Source organism: Tupaia chinensis, unplaced genomic scaffold (assembly GCF_000334495.1).
Source record: "Tupaia chinensis unplaced genomic scaffold, TupChi_1.0 Scaffold148296_1, whole genome shotgun sequence".
Classification (NCBI taxonomy): Eukaryota; Metazoa; Chordata; class Mammalia; order Scandentia; family Tupaiidae; genus Tupaia; species Tupaia belangeri.
This window is the reverse complement of record NW_006208147.1, coordinates 1,587,477-1,611,210: the sequence shown is the minus strand read 5'-3', so window position 1 is coordinate 1,611,210 and position 23,734 is coordinate 1,587,477. Positions and strand designations below refer to the sequence as shown.

General features: G+C 39.9%; 1 protein-coding gene and 1 pseudogene across 1 annotated transcript in view; one reads left to right on the top strand and one right to left on the bottom strand.

The window, feature by feature from the left end:
- Window positions 1-17,040, top strand: part of AP1S3 (adaptor related protein complex 1 subunit sigma 3) — an 86,478-nt gene extending 69,438 nt beyond the window's left edge. Inside the window, exons 4-5 of the mRNA XM_006170405.3 lie at window positions 7,076-7,213; window positions 16,340-17,040. Coding sequence (XP_006170467.1) covers window positions 7,076-7,213; window positions 16,340-16,375 — 174 coding nt within the window. The 3' untranslated portion in view covers window positions 16,376-17,040. The remainder of the gene's footprint in view (window positions 1-7,075; window positions 7,214-16,339) is intronic.
- On the bottom strand, window positions 13,533-14,042 carry LOC102496736 (protein tyrosine phosphatase type IVA 1-like; annotated as a pseudogene).
- Window positions 17,041-23,734: the final 6,694 nt, after the last annotated feature.

The window sequence follows — 23,734 nt, the reverse complement described above, 5'->3', positions numbered from 1 at the left end:
TTATAAGGCTAAGAGGAAATGCCTCAAAGTTTCACAGTAGATAAGGGTCTGTCAAGGATTTAGATAGTTGCCATATTTTCCCATTACAGACTGCATGTGGATTTTTACTGATACACTCAGAACGTGTAGCTGTAGCTGTCCCTGAGAGGGACAGCTTTGGAACTTGATTTAGGGAGTTTTTTGTTATAAGGAAAGGAATACTATGTGTCCTGCCAGATGCTGGTGCCAGCTCACTCACTAAGCAGATCTATGATTTGAGGTCTGTCATCTGTCTCCATTTTACAGATGAGAAAAATGATGCTCAAGAAGGTTAATAGAAATATTTGCTTTGCTTTTCTAACCTCAGGGGGTTGTTATGAGGGTCAAAAGTGAGTAACAATACCTTATAAACTATTCATTGCTATAATTGTTTTTATTTTATATAGGTCTTTATAGTATTTATGTAGTAGTTTCTTATTATTTGAAGCATTTATTGCATGTAACTTGAGACTGGTTGTACTACCCTTGGTACATAATTTTAAAAGGCTAGACTCTATCCAAAAAAGACTGAGTTGGTGAAATGCCAGGAATAATCTCACTACACCATGTGTTCTGTAGAAGAGAAGACCTTCAAGTCAAATAAAGCACAAGGCTAGGAAGTTGAAGATAATGTTAAGTGATTGGTTTTTACCCTTTGTAAGTTTTAATCCAGAATCTAGACACATGAAGAATAAACAAGGAAGGAGGCTCATATGTTTATTAGGTTGGCAAGGAAGAAGAAAGCCATGTATATCTGCATAACTAGATGGAATAACTTGAGCATTGGGGCATGTTCTGCCATACTGGGATAGAACCTCCGGATGGAGTTCAGAATTGAGTAGTTGGTGTAAGGTTCTCCTGGGACGTTTTCTCACAAGGTGTTAGATTCAAAGAATTACAAGGGTAGCATTTTGGAAGTGCTGCATATGAAATAGTTGTTCATTTGTAACATCCTCTGCAATGCCAATGGAACCCATACATCCATTTTTCTTATGATCTAGAGATAGTAAGATATATATTAAGGTGTGTGTGTGGTATGTATCTAACTCTGCATGCACTTTACCTTATCCCTTAAGACCAGATGCAGTAAGTTAATTACCCTACATGTGCCAATGGACCCCCTACAGGCTTGCAAATGCGTTGCTGCTCTCAGAGTAGGATATAAGAAGTTCCTAGAGAACATGCACTAGCATCTAGCGCAAGTTCATTTTGCAGGATTCTGATTGTTGGTTTGTCCTAGTGAGGCTCCTGTCTGGCTTGGATTTCTGGTCTACCCCCACCTTGACCTCTGGGCTTCCTCAGCTATTGCTCTAACTCCTGACGTCTGCCTCTTCTGACCTCTGGTAACTGCTTACTTCTTGTACCTGCTATGTACATGGATATTAGATCTACTGTGACTATTCTTTGTTTATTTACATTGTTTAAAATGTAAAATTAATGCATATTTTTTACATATTCTTCTAGACATATGCAAGGGAAAGGAATGAATGGGATTGCAATATGCTTACTATCCTGCAACTGTCCTTAGTTCCCAACAAGTTTGTCTTGGAGCTCTTTCCACATCTGTCCATGTAAATCTACCTTATTTCTTCTACCTACATAGAATTCTAGTGCCATAGTGGAAGTATAACTTCATCTATCTATCTATCTGTTTATTTATTTAAATTTGTCAGAGGATACATGTGCTTATGAGAGAGAGACGACAGAGAGATAAGGAGGCGGAGAAAGCACCCCTCCCCCCCCAAAGGAGTGTGGTCATGCTGCAATCCCTTCTTCACACTTTATTTAAATACTTCCCTTATAGATGAATATTGGGTTGTTTCCAAATTTATTATATATAGATGGTGGTGTCATAATCTTTGTTGTGCACGTTTATTATTATGCACTCATTTGATATGGCATGGGAATAAATTCTTTGGGGAATTGTTGGGTCAAAGGATTTCTACATTTGATAAAGCCAATAGATGCTATCTAATTTGTCCTTCAAATATACTTTATAAAATCTATAAACTCCATTAACTGTGAGTGTGAATGCCCATTTATCCTCATCACCAGCAATGAATATTATCTTTTAATTTTCAGATGAACATTAATTAAATTTGCATTTTTCTGATTACTAGTGAGGCTGAATGCCTTATTAGATATGTGTTGTTCTTTTCCATTTCTTTTCTTGTCTATTAATTGCCTCTTGACAGCATTTATTTGTTTTTTTTCCTATTGTGATATTTATCTTAGTGATTTGTAAGAATTTTTTCTTTACAAAGATCCTATCTCCTCTACCCCCTATTACATAGATTGCAAATATTTTCCAGTTATATTAACCTTATTGGTAGGGCCTGGCCCCACCCTATGCTCTAATCTTGCCACATTTTTGCCTGGAGAGTTTTGTTCCATTACCATTGAAATTCCTGAAATGAGAAGTAAATGAAAGGGTTCTTTCTTTCTTTCTTTTTTTGAGAGGTTTTTGCTATAGGGCACATGCACTCACCAGAACAACAGAGAGAGACAAAGAGATAGAAAGTGAGAAATCACTCCCCAAGGGGGATGGCCACCTGCAATCCCTTCTCCTCCATTTTCCTCTCTGGATCTTGGGCACTTACGTACACGTGCCTGGTGTGAGTTTAAGCCACCAGATCTGGGACTTGAACCACACTACGTGGGAGTTCAGCGACATAGGCATTATGCTAACTGCTGGTCCCAATGAAAGTGTTCTTAAGTTGAAAATAAGCCTTACCATTCCCTCCCTGAAGTTGTTCTAAGAGGAAAAATCAAAGTTTTGGAGGAGTGGGAGAGTGACTTGGGTTATAGTATGTTTCAGTGAACAGATAACAGATTATTTTATTATAAAATTATGTGTGTGTGTGTGTGTGTGTGTGTGTGTGTGTATGAAAATGTGTGTGTATATTTGTGCATATATGTATATCTGTTTTTATACACACCTGCACTTAGAGGTATTTCGAGGGAGGAGGAGATAGTTATACACACACACACACACATACACGTTTGTTGTTGATTTTATACTGTTTCTAGTGAATGGAGAGACTGTAACCTTTGCAGATAAGATAGGTGAGGTGTCAGAGCTGGATGTTTATGGAAGTGGTATTGTAGTCATTTGTTCATATGTTTCTAGATTTAATTGGATCTGTCAGCATAAGCCATGCTCCTCATGGAATCTGCAAGTTTATTGACCTAAATCTTAAATGTATGGAGCAATTTGCTAAAATATTGACATCCACTTTATGTGAAGTTATAGCATTCATTAGAGTCAGAAAATTGTTTACCTGGGAAGCCATTCATCTCTAACATAATAAAAACAAGACTTATATGATGACCGACTCATCCATTGATCTTGCATTCATTGCATCTCACTGTGTGCCAGATACAGAGATAGAAAGAATGACTAAGACAAGGTCTTTTCCCTGTGCTGAGTCTGGGGAGTGATTTGTGAATGTAGGTGTGTACTAGTGCACAAAAGATGTTAAGCGAGAACCAGAGGAAGTGATGTGAAGTCTGAATGGGGAGAGAGAGTTTGAGAAATCACCATGCCCCTGACTTTAGAATTTGGTCTTGAAAAATGAGCTTGGTTTTGCCTGCAGGAGAATAAAGGAAAGGGCATTTGGGGAAGCATCCCATGAATTGCTGGAATGTGTGAAGGGCAAAGGCATGAAAGAACAGGGTGAGTTTGTGACCTGTATGGCTGTAGCAAGGGATGAGTGCTGGCACGGAACACCAGCATGCAGGCCTCTGGCCAGGCTGTGAAAGTTCTTATACGCCATGCTGAGTAATTAAACTATGTCCTAACATACCACCTGATGCAGGAAAGGAATAATGTCAGCATCCAGCAAACATTCCTGGCTAATGACCTTGAGCAGGTGCAAACACCATCTGGAAAGGTCACTGCCATAGCCTAAAAGAGAGGCCCAGGTAGCAGTTGTGAGAAAGGAAAAGAGAGAAAAAGTTAGGAATTTATTTTGATGGTAGAATCAAAATACCATCAAAAGGGGGGACCAGCAGATGGCGTAATGATTACATTGCTGGACTCCCACATGGTCAACTGCAGTTTGCATACCCCAAATCCTGAGAGGAGCCTGGAGGAGAAGGGAGAAGGGATTGTGGTGTGGCTATTCCTCCTGGGGGTGATTTCTCACTATCTGCCTCTCTGGTGAGTGTACATGCCCTATAGCAAAAAAGAAAAAATACACACACACACACACACACACACACACACACACACCATCAAGAAGGATGAGCCCAAGAGAATGACAAATGAGGGAGAGGGGAAAATAAGTTGAACTCTACAATTAGATTGAGCAGTTAGAAAGAGGTTGCAGTTATTGGAGCTGGCAGGTTATGTGGTGGTTAAAGGTGCTGGATTCCCACATGGCTGACTGTGGTTTGAGTCCCAGACCTGGTGGCTTATTTTCTCGTTCTCCCTTTCTCTCTTTCTCTGTCGCTGCCTGGTCAAATTAGAAATAATACTAATAGTAACAAATGGAATTAAATAAATAAATAATTTTTTTAAAAAAAGGTTGCAGTTACTTAGCAAAAGAGGAACTGAGGGGAGAAGACTGAGCTGGATATTGGTTTGGGACATGGCGATGTGGCTTGAGGACTGTCCACATGGTCATGTCTGCTCAGCAGGTGAAAATACTGGAGTAGCTCCTCAGAGAGAGATCAGGGCTGGTTGTCTAGGTTTTCTGGGCCACCTACATAGCAGGCACAGCTGCAGGGAACCAGTATGATTGTCTGAGAGAAGATGCGTATTGCAGAGAAGAAAGAGGCTTTCCTGGGGAAAAATGAAGGGGAAGATAGCTTGCTAGAAAGCTTGTAACATGCTGGGATCAGGAGATAGCATAATGGTTATGTTGCTGGACTCCCATGTAGTTAACTGTGGTTCGAGTCTTGGACATGGCAGCTTAAAATTAATGTTGGGTGTGTGTGTACTTGCATGCCCAAAATCCCAAGAGGAGAATGGAGGAAAAGGGATTGTGTTTGGCCATTCCCCCCAGGAGGTAGGGTGGGGTGGGGTGGGGTAATTTTTCACTTTCTGTCTCTCTGGTGACCACACACACTAACTCTATAGCAAAAATCTCTCTCTCAAAAAAAAAAAAAAAAAAAAAAAGAAAAAGAAAAAGAAAAAACAGGACCAGCAGTTAGCGTAATGGTTATGTTGCTGGACTCCCTTGTAGTTGACCATGGTTTGAGTCCCGGACCCAGTGTCTTAAATTCATGCCAGGTGCATGTGTGTGCGTGCCCAAGATCCCTAGAGAATGAAAGAGAAGGGGTTGCGGTGTGGCCATCCCCCGTGATGGGGCGATTTCTTGCTTTCTGTCTCTCTGTCTCTCTCTCTGTCTTTCTGGTGAGCGCATGTGCCCTATGGCAAAAACCTCTCAAAAAAGAGAGAAAGAAAGAAAGAAAGTAACATGCACCATGCAAAAGAGGTGTTTTTCTGCTCAGCTGATTGATATGTCTCAATCCTACTGAAATGAATGCTAGGTAGGGCAGAGAGAAGTCTTCCAAAGAGTCTTAAAAGGAATCTCTAGATATGGAGGAGAGAAACAGGCATTATACGGCATTGCAAAAGTCGGGGGAGCAAGGGAGAAGAGATTTTCCGTGTGATGGTTAAATGCTGCTGAGAGACAAATACGGGGAAGATCTAAAGACTTTTAGTGAACAGACTTTCAAAAGAGCAGCTTCAGGGGCCAGCAGGTGATGTAGTGGTTAAGGCACTGGACTTCCACATGGTTGACCACAGGTTGAGTCCTAGACCCGGCAGCTTGAAAATCTCACTGGGCGTGTGTGCATATGTACCCAAAATCCCAAAAAGGGAATGGAAGAGAAGGGATTGCAGCATGGGTATCTTCCCTTGTGGGTGACTTCTCAGTTTCCCTCTTTGTCTCTCTCTGGCTCGTGCACACACTCTATGGCAAAACAAGAACAAAAAAGAGAGCAGCTTCAGTTGGTTGGGTGGGATATGACACGGAAAGGGAAGGTCAGGTGTCAGTGTGATGCAGGCTGAGAAGTGGGCACGATGGCAGGGATGGTGCCTGCACAGCTGGCTGGGGGAAGCACTGGAAATTCATCTTAGTTGGATTGTGGGGAGTGGTCTTGCTCTGCTTACACACCAGAATCCATTACACTCTGCTTTGGGCTATGATAGTGGTTCTTGGCATGAAGATTCTCAGCCTAGTAGCATGTTTGGAGTGTAGACTCTCAGGTTTTACTCAGATCTACTGAATCAGACCCCCCAGGGGCAGCATCCAGCTTGTATGCTTTTTTAAAGTTTTTTTGCCATTAGGGTGGGTGCACTCACCAGAGAGAGACAGTGAAAAGGAAAGTGAGAAATCATCCCCCAGGAGGGATGGCCACACTGCAGTACCTTCTCTATTCTCCTTCTGAGGTTTTGGGCATGCACACGCTGGCACCCAATGTGATTTTCAAAAGCTGCATGGCCCAGAACTCCAACAGTGGTCAGTCATGTGGGAATTCAGTGCTGTAACCACTACGCCACCTGCTGGCCCCTGTAGGGTGTTTCAATGAACTTTTCCAGTAAGTCAGTGAGTCTGATCATCTGTGATGTCTGACAACCATTGGCCTGTGACATAATTTTGGGAAAAATTAGCACAACTGAGCTCATTTGCTTCCGAGGATTGACCTTCTGAGAGAGTCCCAAAACTGGGAGTCAAGGTTTACAGCCAGAGGGCAAGAGGAACAAGACTTTACCCTCATGCCTGAAATGTAGCTGGGAGCTCGGTTTTTGTTCCTGTAGGTGGAAATAACAGTGAACAGCCTTATTTCTCTACTGAGTCTCAAATTTCTTGTTGCAACATAAAACATTATTATCTAAGGACACGCTTTGCTTTAATAGAATGTGGTTTTACTTTTATTAAGGGCCTGGGATTCCCTGGTTCTATTTTCTTGTCCTTAAAATACAATCTGATATTTTTATCTTTGGTAGGGCACAGGGGTGCTGCTGTTGAAAAAGCTCCAGACACTGGCAGATGTTTTCCCTGACACGACTGCACACTTATCAGATCATTTGTTCTTGTCTCACCAGGTCTGTGAGCTGGATATTATCTTTAATTTTGAAAAGGCTTATTTTATCCTTGATGAATTTATAATAGGAGGAGAAGTTCAGGAAACATCCAAAAAAACAGCTGTCAAAGCCACTGAAGACTGCGACATGTTACAGGAGGTCAGTGTGGTTTTAGAGGCCGTGGGAGAGATGAGGATGCTGATGGTGGTGATGATGAGGATGTTGACGGTGGTGATGATGAAGATGAGGATGATGGTGATGGTGGTGATGATGAGGGTGATGGTGATAACGAGGATAATGGTGGTGATGATGAGGATGAGGGTGATGGTGATAGGAGGGTGTGGTGATAATGAGGGTGATGGTGGTGATGATGAGGATGAGGGTGATGGTGATAGGAGGGTGTGGTGATAATGAGGGTGATGGTGATAATGAGAGTGATGGTGGTGATGATGAGGATGAGGGTGATGGTGATAATGAGAGTGATGGTGGTGATGATGAAGATGAGGGTGTTGGTGATAATGAGGGTGATGGTGGTGATGATGAAGATGAGGGTGTTGGTGATAATGAGGGTGATGGTGGTGATGATGAGGATGAGGGTGATGGTGATGATGTCACCAACAGCTTCGTGAGGATGATGGTTAATATCTAATAATATTAGCCTATATTTATTGAGTACTTACTTCGTGCCTGATACTTTTAAGTTCATGTGTATTTATTCCTTTTATGAGAAAGAGAGAGACCAGTACCTCTGATGGAGTCTTGTCACATTGCCACTCTCCTCCCAGCCTCCCAGCTAACCAAGATCTCAAGCACACATGGGTACATCCAGTGTATTCAGGTTGACCCAGGATTTCCCTTTAAAGCTCAAGTATTGCTCAATGACTGCCTACCACCGGCACCACCACAGCTGGGCCCTCAGTGTGGTTTCTAAGCAATTTATATTTATTAGCTTATTTGACTCCCATGGCAAGTCTAAGAGCTAGGTAAGCATTGTTATTCCTGTCTTACAGATGAGTAACTAAGACTCCAAGAAGTTAAATTGCCTGCTCCATGTTACACAGCTACTGGATTGTCAGAAAAGTCATGATGTATTTTTGCATACATAAACATAGCAAAAAATATGTCATGACTTTTCGTTACTTTTCTGACAATCCAATAGCAAGAATAGAGATTTTATTTAGTTTACTTATTTCTTCAAATTGCCAGAGAGGTAACACTCCCAATTTTGTCCTGATGCCACAATCCACTTCCAGCCTCCGCCAGCCCTAGCTCATGGGTTCATGTGTGCCTGGCGTACTCAGGGAGGTCTTTGGACGTAAACCTAGAACCTTCCCATGTGGGTCAGTCTTGCAGAACACTGCAGCTTACTGTTGTACCATCATCCAACCCCCGAAGAATATAGATTCAAACCCAGGCAATTGGGCTCAAGAATCTTTGCTCTTTGGGACCAGCAGATGGAGGAATTATTACGTCACTTGGCTGTCACATTACCAACCGTGGTTTTGTGTCCCAGACTGGAGGCTTCAACTTAATGGTAGACACGTGTGTGTGTGTGTGTGTGTGCCCAAAATCCAAAGAGGAGAATAAAGGAGAAGGGATTAGAGTGTGGCCATCTCTCCAGGGGGTGATTTCTCCCTTTCTGTCTCTCTGGTGAGCACATGCACCCTAGATCATAAATCTCTCTCTCTCTCTCAAAAAAAGAGACTCTTTTCTTTTTTAAGCTTTTTAATATGACTCTACCTCCAGGTCAAAAAGGAATCAAATGTTGGTGCTATTCTTTTCAAGAATAATTTTGTTCATTGTGTAAAAAGCCTTTCATTAAAATATCTGTGCTGCTCTGGGAAGGGAGAATAACAGTACATAGTTATTTCATTTGCCAGGGATGTTAGAACTTCATTATTGAAGGTGGCGTTTATCATTTTAATTAAAATTTCTTACATCTGGGAAAGCTGTGTGTATGCTCCTGTTTGCAAAACTAAGTTTTGGCCCCTGTAGCTTGCTCGCCTAAGTATAAATGGACCCTGAAGCATCCATTTCCTCCTGATCCTCTGTAATTCTTATATAAAATATAGTGGGAATTTTCTTTTAGAAGCAGCCCAGATGCATACCATACCTAGTAAGGGAACTTTCCTATGTTAGCCTGTTGGGTCCTTCCAAGGACACTATGAGAAAGGGCTCTTCAGCCCGCTGGTCTTTGCCCTACTAAGTGGGATCATCTGACCAGCCCCTGCTTAGGCATGCATCGGGAGGTGGGGGCCTGGGGCCGCCCAGCCCTGCTACCAGTAGGTACATTTTCTCATGCATCAGTGGCATTTCTGTCATTCTCTTTCCATAATACAAGGTCAAAAGGATCCAGAGCACTATAATATACCTTTTTCAGATTGGTGTTTGGCTGGCCCCATGGCCTAGTGGTTAAGGGAGCTGGATCCTAAATGACTGATTCAGTGGTTTAAAGGCTCGCCCTGGCAGCTTGAAAAACACACTGGGTACAGTTGTGTGTGTGTGTCCCAAATCCTGACAGGATGGAGAAATAGAGGAGAAGGGGACCAGCAGTTAGCATAATGGCTATGTCACTGGACTCCCATGTAGTCAACTGCAGTTCATGTCCAGACCCAGTGGCTTAAAAAAAAACTCACTCCGGGCGCATGTGCGTGTGTGCCCAAGATCCCAAGAGGAGAATAGAGGAGAAGGGATTGCGGCATGGCCATCCTCCCTGGGGGGTGATTTCTTACTTTCTGTCTCTCTGTCTCTGTCTGGCGAGTGCATGCGCCCTATAGCAGAAACTTCTTAAAAAAAAAAAAAGAAAGAAAGAAAAAAAGAAATGGAGGAGAAGGGATTGTAGCATGGAGCACACTCCACTGGGGGATGCTTTCTCCCTCCCCCTCTGTCTCTCTCTCTGGTGAGCGAGCACATATGCTCTCTAACAAAATAAATAAGTACATAAAATTGGAATTCAAGTCATTCTTCCTGCTGGCTGATTAAGTTAGTGAAATAAGAGGCTGATTAGATTAATACACATTAGGTGTGATTTGTCAGCAACTGTTTTGGCACATATCTGAGCTGGTTACCTGCTTCTGCCTGTTGAGGGAATCCATCCTCTGGCGAGTGGATGTGGAGAAGGATGTCTGTGTGAGTGGGTCCTGTAAGCAGCTCCTATCCCTGCTAGGACAATGCTTTTGTTACTAGAGGTGTTCTCCCTTCAAAAAAATGCAGTGAAGCTCTCTGATGTTTACTAGACTGTTTCCAAATGTCAAAGGAAGATCATTTTACAGGGAGGGTACTTTAAAAATCAGTGGTTTGGAAATTCCACAGAATAGCATTTCCTAAAATATGTTGGGGTGAGGAAGGTTGGTGGGCAGGAGTAGGTAGGTGGAGATTATTTATAACTCTATCCTCAAGGTCCTTACTGTAGAACCTCCTTATGGGAGAAACAGGTTTTTAATAGTGTTTGGTTCATCAATAGGGAAAGCTTCTTGAATTGGGGTCATGACACACCCAGGTAATTTCAAAGTCCCGTTTGAAGGAAATCGTTTTAGAGAGCTTGCAGTAATCTGGTGTTTCTAGTTCCATTTCAATGTGGGAAGCAGGTATTTCATATGTGAGTTCTTTCAACAATTGTGTGCTAATTGATAGTTCATGTTCCTGGTGACTGAGTGGATCCATGATGGGTAGTGCTCAGGGGACCCTAGACTTAGCCCCTAAGACCCTAGAGTGAGCAGGCAATGTTATAGCTGCTCTTTAAAGTGCTCTTCTTGATTTAACATCACCTGCCAAATACAGAACATGTTATTGGCGTTCTCTTAGGCTCTCGTACTCACTTCAGTGAAGTCAATGAACACTTTGGGGAGTGTGTGGAAAAATGGGCTTTGTGTATCTGTTCTGCTTTTAAAAAGTTTAGAATGGGGCCTAGTGGTTAAGGGAGCTGGATGGACTCACCATATGGTTCAGATCTCAACTCCAGAAGCTTGAGAAACAAGCTGGGCAAGTGGTTGTGAGCATCCCAAATCCTGACAGGATGGAGAAATGGAGAAAGGATTACAGCATGACCACACACCATTAGGGGACACTTTCTCCCTTCCCTACTCTGTCTCTTTCTGGCAAGCACTCTGGCAAATTAAAAAAACAAAATAGGAGCAAATAATATAATTCTACAAAGGAAAAGACATCTACACCTTTTTTTTTTTTTTCTATCCTTTAGGCCTAAGCACATATTTGTAGTTACTAAAGATTAAGGGAGGCTTTTGTGACATTGCTTTCACTCTTAGAACAACCATAAACCTTGCAGTAACCCCTGGGACTTTCCTTAACCCCTACCTAATACGTTTCTTAAAATTACCAAAAAAAAAAAAGGAAAAAAGAAAAAGGTTGTCCTTGCATAATATTGTAGTAAGATACATAGTCTTAAATCTACAAATGTTCAAAGCTTATTCTTAGTGTACAGAGTGTTTAGCAGATAATAGGGTTTTATTTAATTGGCTGGGGATGACTTATTTACATCAAGGTGGGCAATAGCATAAAATTATTTAAAGAAAAAAGAAACTAAGGAAGCAAAAGATAGTAGACATTAATAGCAGAAGGTGCAATTTCTAGGATCTCAAGTGGGGGCGGCAGACAACAGATATTTTCTGAAGACTAAGGACAAGTGAGCGAGGGGGAAATCAAATGGAATCTTGGGACCAGAAGATGGCATAATGGTTACTTGCTGGACTCCCACATAGTCGACCAGAGTTTGAGTCCCAGACCAGGAGGCTTACAACTCACGTCGTATATGCGTGCATGCATGCATGCCCAATATCTCGAATGGAGGAGAAGAGATTGTGGGGTGTCCACCCTGCCCCCAAGCGGGTGATTTCTTGCTTTCTGTCCCTCTGTCTTTCTCTGTCTTTTTGGCAAGTGCATGAGCCCTATAGCGTGCGCGTGCACACACACACACGTGCATGCACACACACACACACACACACACACACACACAAATTGGAATCTCATGAGCTTAAGCAACAAGACTCATTGTATACATGAGTGGAGCCATGAGGAGACTGCTAGGTGCACTCCAACAATCACCTTTAAAAGCTTAAGTCATGTTGGGCCAGCAGGTGGCATAGAGGTTAAGGCATTTGGATCCCACATGGCTAGTTGCAGTTCAAGTCTTGGATCCAATGGGTTGAAAACCGCACTGAGCATGTGCACGTGTGAGCCTAAAATCCTGAGAGGAAAATAGAAGAGAATGGGTTGTGGTGTAGTCATTTCCTCTGGGGGGTGCTTTCTCACTTTCCCTTGTTCTCTTTCTGTCTCTCTCCAGTGAGCACATGAACCCTATAGACAACTAATTAAAAAAAAAACTTTTTTAAAAAGCATACACCATGTTAACATCTAAGCCAAACACAGCAATAGAAAGTCATAGCATGTCAGTGCTGTCCAAGGAGTCTCCAAAATTCATGGAACAAGTGTATTTCGAAAAAGCTATCCACAGATTTCAAAAAAAAAATTTTGGGGCATCAAAATAAGCTTGTACTCTTAGATTTATTTTTTCACTAAGTTTTTGAAGTCTGATGTGTACAAGAACACTGCAGTACTGGACGTATCCAGAGGGGTCCTAAGATACTGACTCCAACTCTCTCCTTGAGAAGACAAGGGCAGAGCTCTTTATGGTTGTGTCAGCTGGAAAAGCCTGCTCCGAGCCTATGAAGTAACAAAATCAAGAAAATACCCAACATCACTGGTTTACATAGCCCTGAGTAATGGCATGGCTCAGGCAGGGTGGCCAGTGCGTGTTTAGCAGACTGACTCACCTGTGTTGTGAGCAGTGCTGATAGCCAGAGGCCAGTGAACCGTGAATACGGCAAGTGTCAACTCCAAGGCCTTTGACTAGCTGGGTCCTTTCTAAGCCCCAGCAAAGCCCTATCGGGTCATGCATTTTTGCCAGATTATAAAAGCAAGATATTTTAATTAGAAAATGATGTAGTCATACAATGAAAATAAAATATAGCAGATCATCAAGAAATTAATTAATGAAAAGATATGCTATTGTGTTGTGTTTTATATTTGTCATCTTTCAAAATTTCTGACTCTGCTGCCAGTTCTTATTCTAAAAATGTACACATATCGTGCTGGGTATTTTGGTGCCTCATCTTTCCAAATTTCTTATATATTGATAAATTGTGGCATGGGAGTAGATTTAAAGCTATAACTCAATACCACATGATTTCAGAAAAAGGTCAATTGGTACAAATAATATCCACATTTTAAATGCTGAACAACAAGAATCTTTTGCTAAGAGTCCAAATAGGTTGATTGTAACCCAAACATAGAGGTTGTCATTCTGTCAAGCTCTGTGGCCTGGTAAAGCTGATTTTCAATACTCCTACGGAAGCTTCATAAGACTTTTTTTCACCAAGCCAAGACGTTGGCTTATATGTATGACAAATTAGGTCCTGTCTCAAGTTCCACTTCCAAGGGAAAAGCACTAGGCATCCCAGTTTTATTGAATGCAGCAGTTGTTTCTATGACCATTGGAGTCTTTGAAGCCCAGTCACAGTTTAGGACGATAGTTCTCCAAATATAAAAGTTGCTTGCTGTTAAAAGCTCCTTGCTGCTGCTTTTTTCTTATGAATTGTACTGCATCTTTGTATTTGATTCCACCTTCAGTTAAAGCTAGGGCAACTAGCAGTGGAGCTCTCCCAAGGCCTGCAAACAATGAAAAGCAATAGAACAACCAGGTTCTTCACGAAACCTAATTTTTACAAGACTTAACCAGTCATCATCAATCTGGTTGGATGGTAACCATCATCAAAGGCCAGTCGAAAACATGGATGCCTTCTTTCTCCACAAGGGTAGTGTCCTAAGTTGCTTCACATACTCTTACTACTATGATAATTCCATACTTCTTAAGTTCCTCTATACATTTGTTTAAGGTTGTATTAGTTGGATTTCGTGTAATGAGAAATCTCGTGTTCTTGTAAGCAACTTCTACTGGAGCTGGGTGGTTCATTCAAGCCATGTTAATTTAGTTAAAAAACACTCCATAGCATTATGAGAGAATTTGATAAACTGAATCCAGAAATGATGCCAATATACTGAAGTCTACTTCTATATACTGCATTTGAAATTCTCAGTGCTTTGAGTGTGAAGTCGACAGTAATGGGAAATGAATGAACGTCCTGACAAGAAGTAGCAATTCTTCTATCCAGTAATACTGAGGCAGTAGAAAGAAAGTGCACTGAGGTTTGCCCATCTAGGTCAGAACTCTTATAAAATGCTCTGCAGATCTCAGTTCAACTTCTGTGTCCAGGTTAACCCATGTTTAGGGGGAGCTTCTTGGTGGAGCAGTAATGAATTTCCACAGTTCACTTGTCTGCATAGAGATCGTTTTGTGCCTGGCGGTAATCGCCACCACCCTTCAGGAACTCCATAAATGTGTGACCAAGGACACCACAAAACTGAGGAATATGTTTACTCATTGAAGATTGCGGCCTAGTAATACAGAGGTTCCCCAGGCAGCAGCAACACAGGTGTTGGCGGTGGCAGTCGCTGCAGGACATGGGTTGGTGGTAGTTGTGGTGGGGCAGTGGTGTTTGCAATGCAGATAGCAGCGGGGACACCAGACTCCTGTGTCTCTGTTTTTTTCTTTTTTGAAGAATTATCTTATTTAACTTTATTTATTTATTTTAATTTGACCAGAAGGGACAGAGCGAGAAAGAGGGAAAGTGAGAAAGCAAGCCACCAGGTCTAGGACTTGAACCGTGGTTGGCCATCTGGTAGCCCATCGCCTCTAACCACCACACCACCTGCTGGCTCTTCCTGTATCTCTTTTCTTTTCTTTTTTTTTTTTTGAAGACGTTTTTGCTATAGGGGGCGTGTGCTCGCCAGACAGAGAGAGACAGAGAGATAGAAAGCGAGAAATCACCTCCCACGGGGGATGGTCACGCCGCAATTCCTTCTCCTCCATTCTCCTCTCGGGATCTTGGGCACGCACGCACACACGCCCGGCGTGAGTTTAAGCCACTGGGTCCAGGACGCGAACCGCCGTCGACTATGTGGGAATCCAGCGACATAGCCATTACGCTAACTGCTGGTCCCACCTGTATCTCTTTTTAAATGTTTAAACTCTAGACTCTGCCAAAGCAGCCTGGTCCACTGGACAGTATATGTACTGTGTAAGTTAAAAGACATGGGCAAGGTCTAGAAGGAGACAAAGGGTTGTGGGGCTCTTTTGGCCAATGCCTGTTTAGGAGGTAAGTAAGAGCTTTTATAAGAAAATATGGATGACTGAGCACAAGTGTTTTCAGCAGAGGAACACTGAATCTCCAAATGGAGCTAGTGAAAACCAGCTAGAAAACTTAATTTCCAGCTCTGGTATGCCATGAAAAATCCTAGTTGGCCAGTGACTTTAGTCTCTTTGGCTCATGCCAATCAGTATGTATCTTGGTAGAGGGAATAAATCACATACTCTGGGGTTTAAGCGCAAGACTGAGTAGAGCATTGATTCCTAGATGAGCAGATGGTGACTCAAACAGAACAGGTAGGATGTTGTAAGGAAATGTTCTACCCCCTTAAACTCTCTTGTTGATTCAAACTGGGGCCATGGTGTTGCACAAATGCGTATGTGTAACATCACTATAACTGTCTTTTTTCAAATATTTCCAAAGTGCTAGGAAAAAATTAGGACCTTGTGGCATGTTAGCCAACTTGGTAACTGATGAAAAGGATGAAGAAACATAATTTGTATAATTTGGAGGAAAGGCCTTTTAAAACACATGGCAACAATTCTAAAGAATTATGAGCTGCTTATCTTTGATGTCTTGGCAATACGTGTAATAAAGATATTCTGCATGATATATGTAACAGGACACATATTACACGAATAAAATTCAGACTTCTCTAATACATGTGCCTGGATGTGATCCTCATGATTATTTTAGCAGACGCTTTATCCCAAGTCAACAGCGATTTCTTGGCAGCTGCTGCTTTAGGGTTTCTCTTCTCTGACATTCACTTTATAATCAAGCCGAGCTTTTTCTCAGTTGGAAGTTATTTAGTTCCAGCCATATGGAAGTGTATACAAATTATACTCAAATGTGTATACAAAATATGTGTAAAAATTTATACCCAAACTTTGAACCACCTTTCTGGATTAGAATGCAAAGATTTATGTCCTTGTGTACTTTGAAAACTTCTTTTGAACAATAGCAAAAAAATTAAATAAATAAAATAATATAAAAGATTTTACAGTCTGCTAAAGGATATGGCTTGAAGAGAGTATTGTTTTAATGTATTGTTCTTTTTCAGACAATGGAAGAATACATGAACAAGCCTACATTTTAACTGTGCATCTACGTGAAATCTACTTGAAGACTTCGAGTACTCTCTGTTGGGGATGTGTAGATAAGCAATGCTTTGCATCTGGGTTTTTGATGGAACCTCTGGCACCATGCCAAAGTAACCTAAAGGGATTCTTTGTTAACTAACAGAAGTTAAAGTTGTTTAAATAATATATTTTAATTATGACATGTCTGTATTATACTGTATATGAGTACTTATTTTACTCTGGTTGTTTAAAAAAGTTGCTGTATAACTCAATGGACTCAATGGTTTGCAATGTTTTAACCCCACATGATATAGTTATGCTAATTTTTATAAATTAGCGGCAATATATTTTTGTTGCATTTGATTCTACACTGACAGGTTAAAAACTATATTGTAATAACCCATGACTTTGAATGTAAAGAATATCTTATATCATTAATACTTTTTCTAAATGTTTAGTTTTTAAAAATTTTATAATTCAAAATTCTGTTACTAGTTCAGTCCATACATAATGCTAGACATTTTAATACAGTTTTTAATACTGTAATTTCAGTCCAGCTACAATGTATCTGATTTTAATGCCCTGAATTCACTTATTTTTTTCATAATTGGAATTAAGGAAAATAACCAAAGAGAATATAGAATTTAGCAAGTATTTTTGATACCTTACAAGCTGCTGTCAAGACCGTTTTTAATTATGCCTTTTAATTGAATAAAAGGGACATTTAAATACGTTCTTATATATATATATATATATATACACACACACACACACATACACACATATGTGTGTATATATATATATATATATATATATTGCTATAAGGTGATTGCACTTGCTGGAGAGAGAGAGAAAAAGTGAGAAAGCACCCCCAAAGGGGAGATGGCTATGTTGCAATACCAATTCCTCCTTCTCCATTCTCCTTGTGAGATTTTGGACACACATGCACATGAGTCCAGTTTTTTTTTTTTTTTTCCCCCAAAGCCATCAGGTACAGGACTTGAACCACACAGTTGGCCATGTGGGATTCAGTTACCTTAGCCACCATGCCACTGGTTAGCCCAAACTATATATATTTATAAGTGCCTCAAGTGATCTGGAAATACAGTATCTATGACTTCCCTTATTATTATAAAAATAGTATGGTAAAGATTAATAATGACAGCAATAATTATTATTGCAAATACTATTTTTAAAATGCGTTTCAAGCATTCTTTGCTACTTTAGAGATTATTTCAAAAATGTTTTACTGCACACCTAATATGTTTGAAGACTTAGGATTATCAGACTTACTAAGAGTACTTTATATTACTGTAGTCTATAGAGTGGATATCTTCTCTCCTTTTTTTCTTTCCATACTCCGTTTTTCCCCAAAGAATATATTTGCTACTGACCATTATTATTACGAGTATGTCCTGTTCATCCTTTCTGGAATGAAAATTCTACCTAACCAGGTCCTAAATATAATTAGACAATTATAGGGACATACCAGTCATGTTGCAGTGCTTAGGGACACTTTAGTGCTTTTCCTAGGAGAAGAATGTACATGCTGTGGGAGTCTAGAGAGCCCATCTGGTAAATGCTCAAAGAACCTAACGGGAAAATGTCTCTTTGGTTCATCTGCGTATATTTAGGGGGAAAAATGGCAAGACAAAAGCAGTGGGAAAAATGGACCAATTCCTCAACATAACTATTATTCAAAGGGAATAATTCAGATTAATATATGAATTAATCATTGGGTTTTTAAGTATCTAATATATTCTCAACTTATTAATGCAATTATAAGTATGGCAACACAGTGAAGCTTAACTATATTTTTTGATCACTTTGTTTATTTTAGGTTTTCTTTAATTTTGTGGTTTAATTTTTTATTTCTAATATGGTAAAATTGTTTATTTTTCAAAACAATTTTGTAAAGATGGACTTTACATAATTCAGCAGTTTTTCTTGTTCTTTTGAAAAATGTTTTTTAAATCAGTTTTGGATGAAGATATCTCTTGCACCTCACTGAAATGTACTGTACTATTCTGGATAGCTCTACCTTAGACAGTGACTAGTTATCCAGAGGGCTTCTCGGACTTCTTCATTTGCATCATACATAGAAACATAAATAGGTCTAGGCACTGGACCTTGGCTTAGCAGTAAAATGCATTATTTTTCAAGGTTGACCCACATAGGAAGGTGCTAGCATTGAGTCCAGAGACTTTCCTGAGTAAGCCAGACACATACATGCCTGTAATGAAGGGCTGACCAAGTCCGCTGATACATGGCAATAATACCCTGTGGGGGAGAGGGGCTGCAGGTGGCATAGTGATTAAGGTGCTGGACTCCCATATCCCGACTGTGTTTCGAGTCCTGAACCCAGCAACTTGAAATTCATGCCAGGTGTGGTGCTTGCAGGCCCCAAATCCTGAGCGGAGAATGGAGAAGGGATCGTGCTGTGGCCATTCCCTCGGGGGTGATTTCTTACTTTCTGTTTCTATTTTTCTTTGTTTCTCTGGTGAGCACACACATCCTATAGCAAAAACCTCTTAAAAAAAAAAAAGATATTGGAGTGCTATTTCCCTGCCTTTCTTGCCCCTGGAAGAAATAAGCAGATAAACTTTAATAAAAAGGAAAACCAAAAGAACATATCTATGGGAGATACTGAAATATATATGAGGGAAGTTGGGGGTGTCTTACCAAGGGCTTGGTGAAAATAATCATTGTTTTCTTTATATTATATCATTTAATAAAAGTATCAAGTAAAAGGAAAGATAATAAATATTAAATTTTTATAAAACTTCCAAATACATGTGTTTAAGTTTTTTAATGTGGAACTTGATTGTACTTTCATGACTTGAGTATATTTTTAGAAGTTTTAATTTTGTTATTATCATTTCTAATTTACATATAATCGTACAAATTTATGGGGTACACAGTAGTGTTTCAAAACATGTATACAAGTGTGATGATCAATTCAGGGCAATAAACATCTTCACCATCTTAATATGCTGTGCACTTTCAAAATTCACTCTTTTTTTGATATGTACATTGAATTGTCTTGAAACTGTTACTGTGCTCTAGTATAAAAGCATTTTTTTTCAAATACGGTTTGGGCTTGAAATTGCTACCCATAGTTCCTGGTGAAATCCCTTCAACATAAGATCTTCATTTTCTTGGTACTTACAATCAAGGAAAAACCTCACAAGTGGATGATAGCAAATACAAGAGCCATTATTTGTTGCTTTAGCTCCTGCTGACTGTTCTCTTAGCATTTTCTCATATTTTGACAACTGGAGTTCTTTACATGTATGTAATGAGGAAATTGTTCTTTAAATAGAGTAACAGCTTCTTTTTTTCATTAACAAATGTAGAGTTGACATTTCTTGTAATAAAATGAACTTTTTTTCCCTTTTTTTAGGTTTTTGCCATAGGGCACATGCACTCTCTGGGACTAACAGGGAGAGACAGTGAGAGGAAAAGTGAGAAATCACCTCTAGAGGGGACAGCCATGCCTACAATCTCTTCTCTTCCATTCTCCTCTCAAGATTTTGGGCAAGCATGCACACATGCCCAGTGTGATTTTCAAGCCTCTGGATTTAGGACTCAAACCATGGTCAGCCGTGTGGGAGTCCACTGCTTTAAGTACTATGCCATCTGGTGTTCTCAGCAAACAGATTTGTAATCCATTCAAGCTTCTTTTTCATATCTTCTCCTAAAATAATGATAAAGCTTTTTGTCAAACACATTGTTCTTCTAAACATCATAATTCTTCTTTAGATTCATCTTATAATACCTGTGGAGCATTGCTGGTAACCATGCTTAATTTTACTTCCAAAGGTTTAATTTTGGTATAGGGCGTATGCATTCAGCTGAGAAAGAGGGAGAGAGGGAAAGCGAGAAATCTTACTCCAGGGAAAATGGCCATACTGCAGTCTCTTCTCCTCCTTCTTCCTCTCTGGATTTTGGGCACACATGCACACACGCCCAATGTGTTTTTCAAGCCTCTGGGTCTGGGACTTGAACTGCAAAGTTGGCCATGTTGGATCCAGATGCCTTAACCACCATACTACCTGGCTGACCCACTTTTCAAATATTTAATCAATAATCTTTAGTAGTCATTGTTCATGCATATTTTCCATATAGTCCCTCCAATTTTTTATTTAGCTCATTCAGATGCTCTGGAATATGAGTAAAGAAAGTCAATGGCTATTTTTCAATATTTTGCCATTAACGTGAGAGTCATAAAATATTTTTCCATTCTTATTTTAACGTGACTCTCTTGACAAAGCTCCACCCATAGGCAATGTGCTTCGGTATTGAACAGTAATAATCTGTTTGCCACATAAAGCTAAAGATGGATAGGTCTGTGGCGCCTAGGACTTGATTGGATTCACCTTTTGATAGTGCCATTCATGTGGAATTCAGGCCCACATAGGAACTTTGGAAGTTCTTCATATTAACTACATTTCAGGGCCTTCTCCTTGCATCTATACTATAGGCATAAACTTAGCTGCATTTTCATCATAATGTATAATTCAAAGTGTTCACTTACTATTTTGCTTATTAGTTTATTTTGCAACTTTACAGAATATATAATGTTCTCAGATTTTGTCTTCAGGATTTGACAGTTTCTAGCAAGGACGGATTAACCTGAGATGATGCATTTATGTTTTAACCAGCTTTTTAATTAAGATGATATGAAGGTCTTTGACATATCCTCTAACTACTAGTAAAGATACTCCAAAGGGACATTTTTCTCTCTCATTTGGAAAATGTTGAAATGATCACAGAGGCTAGTAAGAGGAGTGGTTCTGTAATTGTGTAAGTTCTGTGGGCTTTTGCTATTGTAAGCACGATCTCATGACGAACTTTGTAAGATATACACTTGATATTGGTACAGCTTATCAGAGAACTTTATTTCTTATTTTTTCTTGCACACGTTTGAAATGTTAAGTAATTGTATTTGTAAAATGGCTGTTTACTAGGATAATGCCAGTATAGCTTTCTTGACACCATGCTTTACTGGATAACATTTTGAAGCAAGACATTGAGGCTGAAGAAAAGGAAGAATTATGGAGGACCTTGGCTCCAAAGGTGAGACAGTCTTCATACCTCAAGTAACTGAAGCTTTTATTTTTTTTAACTATTTTTTTGGGGTCAGGGATCTGTTGAATTCTTTCTGAAGCCCATTAAAATAAAATTGTTTCATTATGGTAGGAAAATAAATCTGTACAACGTAAGACTATATAAATGTAAAGAATAGAAAACTAAGAGAGTTGCAAGCATTTGTAGTCAGAAATTAAGTAATAAAATAATACAGTTCATTTGCATTCTTTAGAATCAGACAAAATAAGCGGAAAATCAAAATGTGATTAAAGCAGGGACCAACAGTGTAATGGCTATGTCACTGGACTCCCATGTAGTCAACTGTGGTTCGTGTCCTGGACCCGGTGGTTTAAAACTCACACTGGGCGCATGTGCGTGCGTGCCCAAGATTGCAAGAGGAGAAAAGAGAAGGGATTGCAGTGTGGCCATCCCCCTGAGGGGTGATTTCTCGCTTTCTGTCTCTCTGTCTCTCTCTGTCTGTCTGGCGAGCGCACGTGCCCTATAGCAAAAACCTCTCAAAAAAAGCAATTAAAGCAGAATTTTGAAAATGAATGCAGTTAAAATGGAAAGTATTAAAATAGTAAATATTTTGTTGAATAAAATAAACTTTTAGGCTGGCTCTGGTGCAGTGGAAGTGCACTTCTCAAGAGAAGCTGCATTCCATGTGGTGACTGTGGGTCAAATCTCTGGCATGGTCAGCCTGAAACACAGGCTGGAAGCCTGGAGGAAGGGGATCGTGGCATGATCCCCTGTGGCACCTGTGGAAGGTGCCTCTCTCTCTCGCTCTTACACACACACGTGCACGTACCTCCTTGTATCATGGAAACAAGTTAAAATAAATAAATAAACTTACCCCAAGTTCTTAAAATACAAATATTACTTTCACATTTGTAGAGTTAAATTTATTTTGCAAACTCCATCTTCTAGAATGAATTAATCAAATTACGTCTTTCTGTCTCTAGAAATAAGCATCTTTTTACTTCTGGAAATACTTTTTCATAAAATTTTATTAAGAGTCAGACTTTGACTATTTATACTATTAAAAGCCAAACCCCAAATTCTGCATAAATGAGTGAATAACCAAGGCATATTCATGAGAAAAATGAATAAAATCAATTATAAGTTCTACTTGGAGCATCTAATCTCATTAGAAGAGTAAGAATCCTAAAGATATAATTTGTACATACTTTTTTCTATTACTTGAAAAAATTATTAAAAATATAAGAGCACAGAGCAAATTAATTGAAAGAAAATTTAAATTTTTTACATATATGTGGAGAGCCTCAAGGATGAGAAACCACAAAGTAAAAATCAGACTAGCTCATTATTTTAAGAATGTGTAGACACTTCTGCTCAACCTTTTCTGGCCTCTGTCAGTACATTCTGTGTTGAAAATATGAGCCAAAATATATAATTACTGCATTTAGGAATTTTTCTGAGGCAGCCATCCAAGTACTATTCGAATATAATTTCAGCTCTTTTGAACTTTAGAATCAATGGAAAATAATGGCTTGAGTTTTCTTTCCTTTTTTCTTTTGAGAGAGAAATTTTTGCTATAGGGCACACACACTCCCTGGAGAGAGAGACAGAGACAGAAAGCAAGAAATCACTCCCCTGCTCCCAGGGGGATGGCCATACCCCAATCCCTTCTCTGTTCTCCTCTTGGGATTTTGGCACATGCACACGTGCACCTGGTATGAGTTTTAAGCCACCAGGTCTGGTGATTGATGACGTGGGAGTCCAATGACGTGACTATTATGCCATCTGCTGGTCCCGGAATTTTCTCACCTTTACATATGATTTTCAGCCACAGTCTCTCAGATCACACAGTGGGCCATAACATACTGACTGGATGTTTTGTGTGACGAGAACATCACATTTGTGTTTAGTTACAGCATGGAAAGGACTTAGGATTGGAAACCCTGAATCCAAGTCTTTGGCTTGAAGGGGATGTTAGAGGCAGATGAGACCATGGAGGAGAGCTTGTCTAAACCACTATTATACAGAAGAGGAAAGAATCATCAGTACATCAACATGTATGCTTTGATCAGGTCCCAGTGCTAATTACTTGTATGATTAAACCTTGTCCTGATCAGAGGTGTTACCCCATGAAAGCATTGTTTGTTACGCCTGTTTTCCTGGCATGAAATGCAAGCCTAATGACATGCAAGCATGTTTTTCACCCCTTCAAATGAAGTATATAGAGAGCACTTTAAATACAGGATGCCATTACAGGAGTAGAAAGAAGAGCTACTCCTGGAATATGGCAAAAGATGAATGACCAA